General features: G+C 39.7%; 1 protein-coding gene across 1 annotated transcript; it reads left to right on the top strand.

Moving 5' to 3' along the window:
- The first annotated feature begins 1,247 nt into the window (after window positions 1-1,247).
- LRIT3 (leucine rich repeat, Ig-like and transmembrane domains 3) lies at window positions 1,248-12,860 on the top strand. Its single transcript, XM_065837980.2, has 3 exons — window positions 1,248-1,711; window positions 10,269-10,574; window positions 11,672-12,860. Exons 1-3 carry the CDS (start codon window positions 1,258-1,260, stop codon window positions 12,772-12,774), a joined length of 1,863 nt encoding a protein of 620 aa, XP_065694052.2. The 5' UTR covers window positions 1,248-1,257; the 3' UTR covers window positions 12,775-12,860.
- Window positions 12,861-13,638: the final 778 nt, after the last annotated feature.

Here is a 13,638-nt window from a genome sequence, read left to right as displayed (position 1 = left end):
TTATGCAAAGTGATTTATAAGGAAAAAGGTTGAAGACATTTGAAATAATATTTTCATGTATTGCAAATTAGTTGTAACATAGTTGAAATAAAGGTGTATTTTATATTGGCGTTATATGGCTAGCAGTGTTCCTGAATAGGAACAGATGGTGATTATGGCTTTGTACTTAGCAAATAGCTACTCTAAATCTTCAGGTTTTGCAGAAGGCAATTTCTTTCTGCTCCATGGTTTTCCTACTATTGTAATGTCCTTTCTATTTCTACCAAGTAGTTGTCTACAGTAAGGCGATTCCGGTATAAATAAATAGAGTAGTTTATTCTTTTTTAATCTGCAGGACAATTGTTTGATTTTTTGGTAGTAAAGAGGTTAATTTGAAATGTGATGATCTGGGTATTGTGATGTCAATTTTGCAAGAGACTGTTTGTCATCGCTGCTTATTGTCACAAAATATCTACTGTAGAGCTGCATAAGGAGGAAGTAAAGTAGAAGAAGAGTACAGAGAAAAGGGGGAGAAAATTAAATATAGGTTTATGAGGGGAGGGGAATCGTCAAGGTAATATATGCAAACAATGTAGTCCAAAGACATGGAAACATACTGATTCTTGAAAATGCTGAGAAATCCCATTTCACTGAAATTGACAGGAGCAGAATGTTTTTAGCACGTCTAAAACCCAGGTCATTTCTACATAGACGTCAGAAAGAGGGCTAGTAACCCTTCTCCTTTAGAGAGATATGCCAACGTTTTCAATTTTTAGTATATTTCGAAAGGTAAATATAGGCAAATGACAAATACTTTGAATCTTCACCATGCAGAAAAATTAGAAATTAGTAATCCAATATTGTACATTTTAGCAAAACAGATGGCATGCAGTTCCCACTTGAGATACATTCAGGTATTATTACTTATACAATGGCATCTGTTTTTCAGTTGTCAGTAGAATTATAGACAGAGGATGGTGCTTACATGCCTTAGAATAAAACGATTCTAGATTTCATGTGAAAGTATCATTTCCATTTTGTATTACTTTTCTGTTTAGAAACTCACGTTTGTCTTTTCAATTTTTAAATGCAGAGGACTGCCTGCTCTTGATTTGACATTCTTTATTCTGCTAATAGTGTTGTAGAAAGTAATAGCATTTGAATTTAAATCTGAAATACAAATTTCTGATAAAGAAATGCTGATATCTGTCTCCTTTTTTATTTTTGTAAATATATATATTTTTTTTTTCTAGGTCTGTGCTCTGTAACGATCCTGACATGTATGAGATCCCTGTAAACGTTCCTGTGGATACTGTAAAACTTCGTATAGAGAAAACTGTCATACGAAGGATTCCAACTGAAGCCTTTTACTACCTAGTAGATCTCAAATACCTGTGGGTGACTTATAACTGTGTAGCCAACATTGATATCAGCAGTTTCTATAACCTGAAGCAACTGCACGAGCTACGGCTGGATGGTAATCTGCTCTCAGCTTTCCCCTGGGAATCACTGGCAGAGATGCCCAACCTACGGATTCTTGATTTACACAACAATAAAGTGACCAGCATTCCCGCTGATGCTGGCCGGTACCTGAGAAACCTCACCTACCTGGACATATCCAGCAACAAGCTGACCACCTTGCCATCAGACTTGATGGACATCTGGCCTCCCTTCTCAGAAGCTGTCCTGACCAAGAACACAGACATTCTGGCAACCCAGAGAGTCATTTTGGGTACGTTAAACAGCCTGTCTCATTCCTTATTGAAATGTAACTAAATGTTAAGTTGCAAGTGAGAGCAGGCAGGAGACCAGCCTGAGATTCAGAAGAGTAGATTTTATCCAGGTCAGTCTAATGTTTTGCTCTGTGACTATTTATTTATTTATTTATTTTCTTTTGGTGACAGAAAACTATAAAATGACGATTGTGACCCCCATTTATGTTGTTATCTCAAGTTTATAAAACTGAAGTAAAATCTGTGAGATTCTGGTTTGCAGGCCATATGGAGTATTTCACATCTATATAAATGCAGGACTTCAAAAAACTGTGTTTCTTATGACATTTCCTTCATCCCTGTATGTGGTTGCAACAGCAAGCATGTCCATTTACATCTGTTTTTTTTCAATGGCTCACAAGCCAAATGAGTAACTACAGTTGATGATCATTTGAAGCCTGTCCTGAAACACAGTGCTGCAGGTAGTGTTGGTGGCTCAAAAGAGGGCAACTCAGCTCTCCCTATGACTCCTGTTGACCTTGCAATGCTCTAAAGCTGACTGACTAGCCTCAAATTTTTCCCAATTTACATGTTGAATATGAGAGAAAGAATGGGAATCTGATCCCTACAACTTCACTACTTATTGTAGTGTTTAAGAATAGTGTATTTAATAATAGTTTGGCCAGGCCGATTTTGTGTTTTGTTTTTTTTTAAATAATTTTATTTCATCTCTCTAGCATACTATGACATCAGCCCCATTTGTGATTTTGTGCTTTATTGTGTACTTTCTTTTTACTTCATCATCTTGCAGGTGACCCCTTTCTCTTCTGCAATCTCACAACATGGCTGGAACAGCTCTACCAATAGTGTTGACTTCCATTGCTGTTTATGTATAAGTTCTACGGGGCTCAGAATTGGGTCCCTTTCTGTTTAATATCTGTATCAATGATCTGGATGAGGAGACTGAGTGCACCCTCAGTAAGTTTGCAGATGACACCAAGCTGGGTGGAGTGTTGACCTGCTGGAGGGTAGGATGGCCATGCAGAGGGATCTGGACAGACCAGATTGATGGGCTGAGGCCAATTGTCTGAGGTTCAACAAGGTCAAGAGCCAGGTCCTGCACTTGGGTCACAACAACCCCAGGCAGTGCTACAGGCTCGGGGAAGAGTGGCTGAAAAGTGCCTGGCAGAGAGGGACCTGGGGCTGTTGATCAACAGCAGCTGAACATGTGCCAGCAATGTGCTCAGGTGGCCAAAAAGGCCACCAGCATCCTGGCTTGTATCAGAACTAGTGTGGCAAGCAGGACTAGAGAAGTGGTCATTCCCCTGTACTCAGCACTAGTGAGACTGCACCTTGAATTCTGTGTTCAGTTTTGGGCCCCTCACTAGAAGAAAGACATTGAGGTGCTGGAGAGAGTGCAGAGGAGGTGACGAAGCTGGTGAGGGGCTGGAGCACAAGTGTGATGAGGAGCGGCTGAGGGAGCTGGGGCTGTTCAGCCTGAGAACAGGAGCTGAGGGGAGACCTTATCGCTGTCTGCAACTGCCTGAAAGGGGCTTGGAGCATGGAGGGGGTTGGGCTCTTCTCCCAAGTAACAAGACAAGAGGAGATAGCCTCAAGTTGCACCAGGGAAGGTTCAGATTGGATATTAGGAAAGATTTCTTCCTGGAAATGGTTGTCAAGCACTGGAACAGGTTGCCCAAGGAAGTGGTGGAGTCACCATCCCTGGAGGTATTTAAAAGATGTATAGAAGAGGTTCTCTGGGACATGGCTTAGTAAAGATCTCTCCTGCATTGTACTGCCCAGTATTTCCAATGTCTTGATCTAAATTCCCACTATTCAGTGCTCATTTGTTCAACTGCTCTGTTTCACAGCAGAAGCTTCAATTTGAAACTCTAAGTCAGGTGAGATTGTATATAAATAAATTAATAGAAGTAAGTAGGCTGAACAAGTTCCTCACGTGCATGGTAACTGTAAGTTTTCAGCATTATTAGGATCTTTGTTTATTTGGGATAAAAAAAAAGCCGTAAAAGTAAGTCCAGCTCCATACCCCTTTCACTGTCCTCACACTGAAGGCTACAGGAAGCTGCAAAGTAGGAGCTGACTATGCTAGATCTAATCCTCCTGATGATCTTGTGTGGGAGTGCCAGAGGTTACTTGGTTTCCTTGTCTTACATAGCCTTCACCAGTTAAAACAAAAGAAAACAACCCAAATGAAACAAACAAAAACAACCCCAAACCCACCAAAAAAACCCCAAACCACACCCCCCACCCCCCTTCTTTCCTCCCCTTCGTGCTGGCAACCATCTGCAGGCTTTGCTGGTGTAGGCACTTTGCCAACCTCCTCTAGCCCTGGAAAACCCCTTGATGCCATTATTGAGTTCTCTAGAGACTTGGGATGTGACCTCTGGATCGTTTTCATTTATGAATTATAAATGGGTTGGAACATAGATTTCCAGAGAGGAACACATGCTGGGTTCAAACAGTACCTTCCTTTTCTTTTTAATGTTACGTGCTGAGGGAGGCTATGTGTGGTTGTTGTAGATTTGGACCTGAGAATGCAAAATGCCAGGTAGTACTTTCATTGTGCTGTGTTGAGTAAATCTACCTTAGGTAAGCTGTGAATAATTAGCTGAATTTTCTTTCATTGACATTGTAGCCTTCTGATGAGTATATCCCAAAGAAGACAGACAGTGCTTGCTATAATAGAAACTCTACAGGGAATAAGAAAACATCCCTTTCCTCTGGAGGTTAGGAAGTGCAGTGCTCTTTATGTCATGAGTTATTTTGACAAACGTGCTTATTTTCCACTAAATGTTAATTTTAGTATCTATATTACTGGAGCTTGCAAAGCTGTAGTTCTGCCACTCACACTCATGGCCAGAGGCTCATCCTTAGGTTACTGTTGATGGATGGTTCCAAAGCAGTTGTTTTTCAGGAATGAATGGATGATAGAAGCCATCAGCCTAGAAAGATGACCTAGGAGTTGAGATGTCTCTATAATGCTCCAACCACAGGACCTGTCAGTTTAGAATGGCAGGAGCAAGATGTGCTCTGCGGCATCGCTTCCTCTCTGACACCCCTCTGGTCTCTGCTGGGCTTGCTGGAGTCTGAGGGAGGGGAAGCATATCCCATAGATAGTCTCCTCCTCTGTGGTGGAGATAAGGATCACAGAAGTAGGTGATGAAGACAGATTTTGCAAAGGCCTCTAGCCTGCTGAGACGCAGATACAACTGGACTGAACCCTTCTGGTTAAGTCAGTACAGTTCTTAAAGACCACAGCCAGACCATTCCAGAGCCTTCTGTGATAACCTCTTCCAGTGCTTCTCTATCAGGATAGTGAGAAAGTTTCACTTAATATCTTACCTCAATCTCCCTTACTGCAAACTAAGCTGATTACCTCTTACCCTGCATGGAATGGACATACAGGAAAACTAATTACCATCTCTTATAGTAACCTTCCATACATTTTCCCTGTTTGCCATCTTAACTAATCACACCATTTCTTTCACCAGTTTCTTATAGACTCTGAGGTTTGTGTTTTTTTCTTTTCATTTTCTACCATAGTTACTGGTTTTCTTTGTACTCCTTTGGGTTTTAAAAGAAAGATTTCTCTTGAAGTGTGATGCCCACAATTTTGTGCTTTGATGCTCGAGAGTGTCCTGTGTGCTCCAGCTATTCTCTGTGGCAGCGTTCAGCCTGACCACGTGCCTATATGGACTGGTAACTGCAGCCAGAGCTCTGCTAGATGCTGGAACCCAGAGCAATTAAATGCTGTTTTTGTCTAGTCAAGAAAACAGCGGTCACATTCTACTTAATGTGAGCAATTATGGCTTGTGCTGCCTTCTCTCCTGGTTCTGGCAAAAAAAGATTGTCACTCATATTTAATTAACAAGGTCAACAACAGCAAAGCCTCCAACTCAAAATTTGTGCGTGTGTATTTTTGAACACCAGGAGGCAATTTTTTCTTCAGTGTCTTGATTAAGCGTCAAGAAAGCTGCATGCAAGAGAAAGTTCAGGTTCCCCATGTTTACTTTAAGGACTCTTGGCAGAGCCATGGACTACTTTTGCTGGGGGACTGGCAGGTTAGCATCTCGTAATTCCAGTTAATAATGTCTGTACTTAAGGGTTCGGGGTGTTTTATTACTTCCCACCATATGACGTTCCTCCGTGTGGACACTATGCTAAATGAAAGATGCTCATGGAATGATTCCTGGCACTATAGCCAAGTGGCTCACTCTGGCTCTCATCCACACAGTTTAGGGCCAGCTCTCTTTAAAGCCGACTGCCTGTTCTGCACTTTGTAAGATTTAGCCCCTAGTTCTCTATGGGATCTACAGAATGCTGCAGTGACTCTAAAATGTAAATGTGTGGGTGGGGGTGTTTTTTTTCTTCAGTTCAAACTCCCTGAAATAACATGCCTTGCAACCCATAGAATTGTGCTTTTCTAATACAAACTAGCAAGTGTATGTTGTATGCCTGGTGGGCTGATGGACGTGCAGGATAGTTTGGAGATGAAAAGCCTGCTGCACTTATTTTGGACAAGAACAGGATAGAGAGAGTCGTCCTTGTTGTAGTCTCATCAGTAAGCCTTTCAGGGAGCAATCCCTGGAGTGTGAACTGTCCCTGGAGCCATGTCTGACTTTGTCTTGGAAAGTGCCCTTTGAACAGTTCAAAACAAAGCTGTAGAGTTAGCTGACAATTAAGCAGTGGAAACAACTGAGGGACCAGTATGTGAGTTCATCTGGTCCTCTCTTGGTTACGTCTGGAGCTAGAACTTAACCTTTTGATACGAATCACAGCTAAGTTTCAGCATTGGCTGCTGTGAAGAGATTGAAATTTCTGACGTGAGTGACGGCAGTAGCATTTTCCATATGGAAAATTGCATCTAGTGAGTCACTGAGAGGAACAGAAGAATCTAGGATTTGACAGAGTGGCAGTTAGATGAGCTCCAGCCTCTGTTGTGTGTAGAGGTGCCAAAAATTTGAAATGCTGCGGGTCCATGAGGCTCCCAACTGTTATGCTGGGCCATTGGGTAGATGCTGCTTTTCCTGAAATTGCTCCCTAGGAAATACTGTATGTAGGAAACACGGGGACACAGTATGGGAAGTGTGCTTTACTGTGTAGAACCATGGGTCAAAAATTTTGTAGCTTCAGCTGGAAGAGAGCCTTGAGTAGGCTGGCCCAAGCTGTGGTGAACATTTTCATAGGCCCAAAATTTGAATATTTCACATACTATTATTTTATAGCAACTGAAAAGCAGTATATTATACAAGTTATGGTCAGAGACTTGTTACTGATTTACAAAGGAAATTTTGCTGGTAGCTATTTGAATGCTAAAGTCCATATTGACACAGCATGGGGAAGCCCTGCTTACTGAGAAGACTGCAAAATATGTGCATGCACAGACACACATATACATATATTTGCCATTGTACACACAAGCATACATATAAATGTGTGAGATTAAATTTAAAATATTGTAAATATTAAATAAAGATTTTTAGAGCATTTTATAATCCATATTTAATGTTAAAATATACAGCATTGGTATATTGCAATGCATAAATATTTATCAACATTCGTTTTGCTCAGTTAGTATTTCTTTCTCAGGTCAACAAGCTGCCTTAATATTTCTACAAAGGAATCCAGAATTTATAAAGACTTGGTGTTCCATGAGATACACATGCCATTGAAACTTATCATTATTTTTATTTTCTCTTGTGACGAAATTATTTTCCTGAGGGGATTCCATCTTGTTCCTTTATTAACATTCCTCATTTTTTTTCTGCTTTCTTAATTTTAATTTTTTTTAACCTTTTCTTTATTCTTTCTTGTGTTTGTTCTCACTTTTACCATCTTGTTAACACAAGCTGTTAGATTTCATAATGCCCTTTGTAGTTTGGAAACTAGGTTAAACATTTCCATTTCTGTTTTCTTCAATAGCTAACTGAAGAATAACCAAATTCAGTGTTTTATCTGTGCTACCAACTCAATAGTGCTTTCATCTTTCCATTTTGGGAATTTACATGACTTGATGACTTACAATGGCTGTGTAAGTTTACTAAAAATAATGTGAATGGTGTCAGATAGTGGCAAGACACAGATAAATAGAAGGGATGAGCTGTTGAGACATAGAAGGAACTCCTGTAGCTGTATATATTATATGTATTTATATAAGTCCTACTTCTCTAGCTGCTTCCACTGGGAAGGATGATAGATGGAGGAGATGAGGTGACTAACTGAAATAACGCTTTATTTGCACTAAAACACAGAGACTTTTGGGACTATATCTTTCTTCTGAAACTGAAACCAAGCCTTCAGAATGATCTGAGGTGGGCAAGACCTGTGTCCCAGACTGTACTAAACAACCACCCAATCTAAGGACTGTCCATCTTTGTTTCATCATTCCTTCTCTTTTGTTGATTTCTGATACTTATTGTAAGAACTGTGGGTCTTACTTGGGACACAGAACAAATATGAAAGCCCTGTATTTATAAATATATTAGGAATTATTTCTTCATGGAAAGGCTTACTAAGCATTGGAACAGGCTGCTCAGGGAAGCAGTTAAGTCACTATCCCTGGAGGTGTTTAAAAGACATATATATGTGGCACTTAGGGACATGGTTTAGAGGTGGACTTCGCAGTATTAGTTTACAGTTGTACTCAATGATACTAAAGGTCTTTTCCAGCCTAAATGATTCTATTATTTTATTTGAAAGGCCTTTGAGTGCTATTAGTAGTATTAGAAACAATAATAAAACCCATCCTTTCCTGCAGTAAAGCTTGTAGGATGCAAGAAGGTTGCAGAAGAAATATTATGAGTAGCGTTCAATGTAAGGCAGAATCTGCTGCCCGGTATGTGGGATGGAAGCCCTATTGATGCTGCAAATCAGTCCTGATTAACACTGTGGACCCAGAGCTCCTGCTCTGCCACCTGATCGTATTGAACAGTATCTCTTTTGCTTGTGAATATATGTGTGAAGAGCACAGTGAGGAAAAAGAGTATTTTGGAGTGTGTTTTTAAAATTTTTTAAAAATATTTTTCTTAAAAAAAAAAAGAGCTTGTTTGTTTTTTAAAGAAAAGCAGTTGCTGATGCAGTTGCTGATACAGTTTCCTTGATTTTTCCTTCTCTGGTCCAGTTGGCAATAAGTAGTGAATAGATGTAAAATCTCTGATGTCTGGAAAGAGTGAAATTGGATTGTGATGTAAAAGTCATGGAATCTCTTCAGGTCAAGTCTTGTTTTAAAGAGTGGGGATTAATTGGGGTTTACCACAGTTTTAACCAATCACTGCCATTGTACTTAAAATAACCTAATCTTGCTCAGGTGATAAAAGGAAGCAGTAGTTAATTATTCATGCAGTCTTTCATCTGCAGGTTTCTTCCAGAATAAAAAGCAGAATTTTTCCATTAGCTGTTGTGATACTTCCTAAAAATACACACGGAACAGTATTAGCAGGTGTTTCAGGTTTCTTTTTTTTTTCCTTTTAATATTAGTATAATAAATATGACTTGTATATTGCACTAATCAGTGAATTCAATGGTGAGGGGATCTTGCATACTCATTTTAGACTGTAAGTTCTGTGTATTGTTAATACTAAAAAAACAAATTTGGAAAGGTATGCCCAGAATTATAAGTCAAATGAGAAAATATTTGAAATCGTGAGTGACATACTGTGTGGTGTTTTACCTGGTGGAGCAGCTGTTGCTCTGTGAAGGTCAATGTAGAGGAGTAATCAATACCAGCTGAGGATTTAGACTCATATTCCTCAGAAATGGCTGCTCTCTTTCACTGTAATAAGTTCACCAAGAAGGAGAAGCCATCATTCAAAGACCTTGGAATCAAGAAGCAAATGTTACCATGTCTAGCAGAGGAGGAAAGATAGCATTTTGTGTGCCATCATAAAAATATTGTAGTCATCAGCTTTTTTCAGGGTCCTTCCCATTTTCTACTCTTCTGCTATTCTTTCTGAATGTATTTTAGAGATTGTCCTAAATCGAAGCCAGGTTTCTAAGAATATTGGCGTAGTTCAGAGCCAGATAAGCATTTTGTTGGCCTAAAGCTTTGTGTCCTTAGCCTTTATCGTTTTTTCAAGGTGTAGAGATGTTGGCGTATGCTCTAAACCCTTAAATCATCATGTTCTTTGCAAGCATTGGAAAAGAGGGCCTGACAAGATCGAACTGTAAGAGCCAAAAGGACTAGGAGCAGAGTGACAGGATGCAATAGCCCTGAGAAGCTGTCTTTCCAGAAGGCACAGGCAGGTGAAAATGTGTCATCAGTCTTAAGACATCTTTTCAAAGTGTTTTTTCCTAGATAAATAGCAAAGTTAAGCAGAGGTAGTGCCAGTATATTACTATGTTCCTGTAAACTTCTGTGAATAAAACATTTAGCTTAATAAACATTCATACTGTTCTTCTTCACCTCTGCAAAAAAGATTCACTCAGAATAAGTCCATGGTTCTGCTTTATCACAGCATGACACATGAAACCCACCAAGTACAATCACAATATCCAAATATTGCCTGATAACATTATTCTATTATTCTTTTTCTTTCCCCTCTTCCCTCCCCACTTCAGGTTTGCAGGACAACCCGTGGTTTTGTGACTGTCGCATTTCAAAGCTAATCGAATTTTCCAAAATTGTGGACAACTCAGTTATACTTCTTGACCCATTGGTTTCATGCAGTGGACCTGAGAGCCTGGCAGGAATCTTGTTCCAGAGAGCTGAGTTAGAGCAGTGTCTTAAACCGTCTGTGATGACATCGGCGACAAAAATCACTTCCCCGCTGGGAAGCAACGTTCTGCTACGCTGCGATGCAACTGGGTACCCAACACCACAACTCACTTGGACTAGGTCAGACAATATACCAGTGAACTACACAGGTATAATTGCTCTTTTATAGGAAATTGGAGCGCATGGAATTATTGGATTGCTTGTGCTTTGAGATTATTATAATGAGTAACAATGGGCCAGGTGTTGCACCAAGCTGGCAATTGTATCCGTGCAACAGCTGTTATGAAATTCTTTGTCAAACTCTTGGTCTGAAGAGATTCAACACACTGTTCTGATTCTGGGTGTGGTCTGTAATACAAACAATGTATGTGGAGGGGGGAAATGGATGAAGTGAGGGAAGGATAAAGGAAAATGGAGGTTGGGATAGTCGGGCCCTAACTCAGAAGCTGAAAAGCAGAAAGGAGAATTCGTAACTGGAGTCTCCGTTTTGGTTCAAAATGTTCATGTTTAAAAAGCTAGTGAGGCCCTAACAGAGCCACCTAGAACTCAGCATTGTAAATATATGATTTTCCAAAATTGTGTTGTATATGTTATTTACAAATGTTTATTGTTTATTTGCAACATCCAACTTGAATCCTAAAGAGGCTGTGATTGTCTATCATCCTAGCTGCTATGATAGATGTTTCTGCAGTAACAAATACAAAGAAATTTTCTTGCTAATGGCAAGTAGTTAGCAGTTATCTTAAATCATAGATCTGAAAAAAGTAATAGTCCAAAGTAATGAAATATCATAAGACAAAAATAATTTCCAAAAATATTTCAAATGGCAAGTTTTTATAGTGTCACTTGAACTCAGTGACACTTGTACTTCCTAGTGACTTAGCAGCTTGAAGACATTTGAGTTCTCTTTATGTGGTTTTGTTTTACTTAGTGAAGCTGCAAATTATATTGTAATTCCTCTAGATATTAAATTCCAATATGACCCAAGCTAAACACTTTTCTGCAATGATATAATAAGGCAGAAAGTTCCATAGTTGAGGGCGGGGAGTGGTTTTGGGTGTTTTTGTGTACGTGAGTGGTTGGGTTTTTTTTTTTGTTATTGGTTGGTTTGTTGGTTTTGTTTTGTTTGTTTGTTTTTAAGTTTAATACATGTCACTTCTTCTGGCAGAGATAAGGGAAGAAGTAGTCTAATAATGTTTACTTTAGCACCCTTTTATAATGTTTTACTCTTTGCATTTTCCTGTAGTAATTCAAGAAACACCTGGAGAGGGTGTCAGATGGTCCATAATAAGCTTGACAGGGATTTCATACAAGGACGCGGGAGAATACAGATGTAAAGCCAAGAACTTAGCAGGAATGTCAGAAGCTGCTGTCACTGTCACGGTGGTTGGTGTAGTTACTACAACCGTGTCACCACAGAAGTATGGAAGGAGACAAGAGGCAGAGAGTCAGAATACCACTCAGGAGGAATCCAAGCAGGAGCCTGAGAGGACAACCACACCTCTTCCCACCACACCAACCACCACAGCACTCGTTAGCACTGAAAGATCAACGAGCAGCAGGTTTGCTGACAAGAAGCAATCCAGGCCCCTGTTTGATGGAAAGAAAAATTTGAAGGCAATGGCAAACAGCAAAAAAAAGCAGGTGGGAGAGATAAGCAAGAAAGGTGAGGAGGCAAAGCAGACTGAGGAGATAAGCATGAAAGATGAGGAGACTTCACTGAATACAGCAGGTATGGCTGAGCAAAATGTCACTGTAAAGAACTTAAGGGTGATCAGTGAAACTGATGAGAGAGTGACCTTAACTTGGAAAACGGTCAATGCTACAAGCAACTCTGCAGTGACTGTGTTGTACTCAAAGTATGGTGAGAAAGATATGTTGCCTCTGAGCACTGATTCTAGCAAAAACAAAGTCACAATTGATGGTTTGCAACCTAGTACGCAATACATGGCATGTGTCTCGCCCAAAGGAGTGCCACCTACAAAAGAGCAGTGCATTGTTTTCTCCACTGATGGGTTAAATGATGAAAGCAGCTCTCAGTTTACTATTCTGATATGGGCCAGCAGTGCAGCCTGTGTGGTTGTTTTACCTTTGATATTTTTCTTGCTCTACAAAGTTTTGAAACTTCATGTGAAACCGAAAACTGCAAAGGAAGCTGACCTTGCAAAAGAGACCTATGTGAAATTTGAAACGCTGTCTCTGAAGCCTCGAACAGTGAATGCAGGGGAGCAGCTCTGGGCAAGGAGGTACACAGATGAGTCGGAAAGACTTCTCCTTTGTTCTAGGTCAAGCATGGATTCTCAAATGACTTTCAAAAGTGAGGGCTCTAGGTCTGAGTATCTGTGTTGAACATGGGTAAGAGTGGCGGAGATGGAATATACAACAGTTAAAATTCATCCAAAATGATGATACTGCATCTGGATGCAGGTTGGTGTTAGGTGGTGGTCAGAACATATTATCTTGTGTAATGCATTCTACTGGATGGGTAGGGTGGTGGGTAGGAGGGAGAAGAAAAATGTTGCCTGTTTGTTTTCTTTTTTTTTTATGTTTGTGGCTTTGGATGCGGAAGAATGATGTTCTTCAAAAGATAAATACAGCATGAAATGGTTGCCTCGTTAAAGATCTTCTGTTTTTTGTTTTCATTAAAACACCGTTCTGTTTCCTCTTCTCTCATTTTACTGTATGATGTGCTAGTTGCATGTATCAAAGATTAATCACAACCTTCATAAAAACTATGTATTTTAAAACGTCAGGAAATCAGTTTAAACTGCTTCTATTGAGGTCAAAACTTTATTTGAAAATATAAGTTTTCTTCTGACATCAGCTTGCACTGTTAGATGTTGTATAGCTCTGTTTGCACAGTATCTTGGACTGGAAGTGATCTCAGGCCAGTCAAGACTGAGGCTAGCTAGCCACAGCTTATGGACCCTTGAGAGGTACAATATATACCATATTGTCATTTTGCAGATGCTATGGAAAAGAAGGTTCTTTAATATACTGAAGCTCTGGTAAGATATCATTATGAGTAAGTCTGTGAGAGATACTAGATATTAATGATGTTAATTTACATCAAATTATTACAAAATCTCAGCCTTAGAATTTACTTGGATGCATATATCTATATACCTCAATTTCAGAAATCCTTGTACAGAAAATGTGGTACTGTGTAATACAACACTCGTACATAACTATATGTGATACAGATGTTGTACA

Source organism: Patagioenas fasciata, chromosome 4 (assembly GCF_037038585.1).
Source record: "Patagioenas fasciata isolate bPatFas1 chromosome 4, bPatFas1.hap1, whole genome shotgun sequence".
Taxonomy (NCBI): Eukaryota; Metazoa; Chordata; class Aves; order Columbiformes; family Columbidae; genus Patagioenas; species Patagioenas fasciata.
Note: the sequence above shows the minus strand (reverse complement) of the source record. Positions and strands in the feature narration are given on the sequence as shown.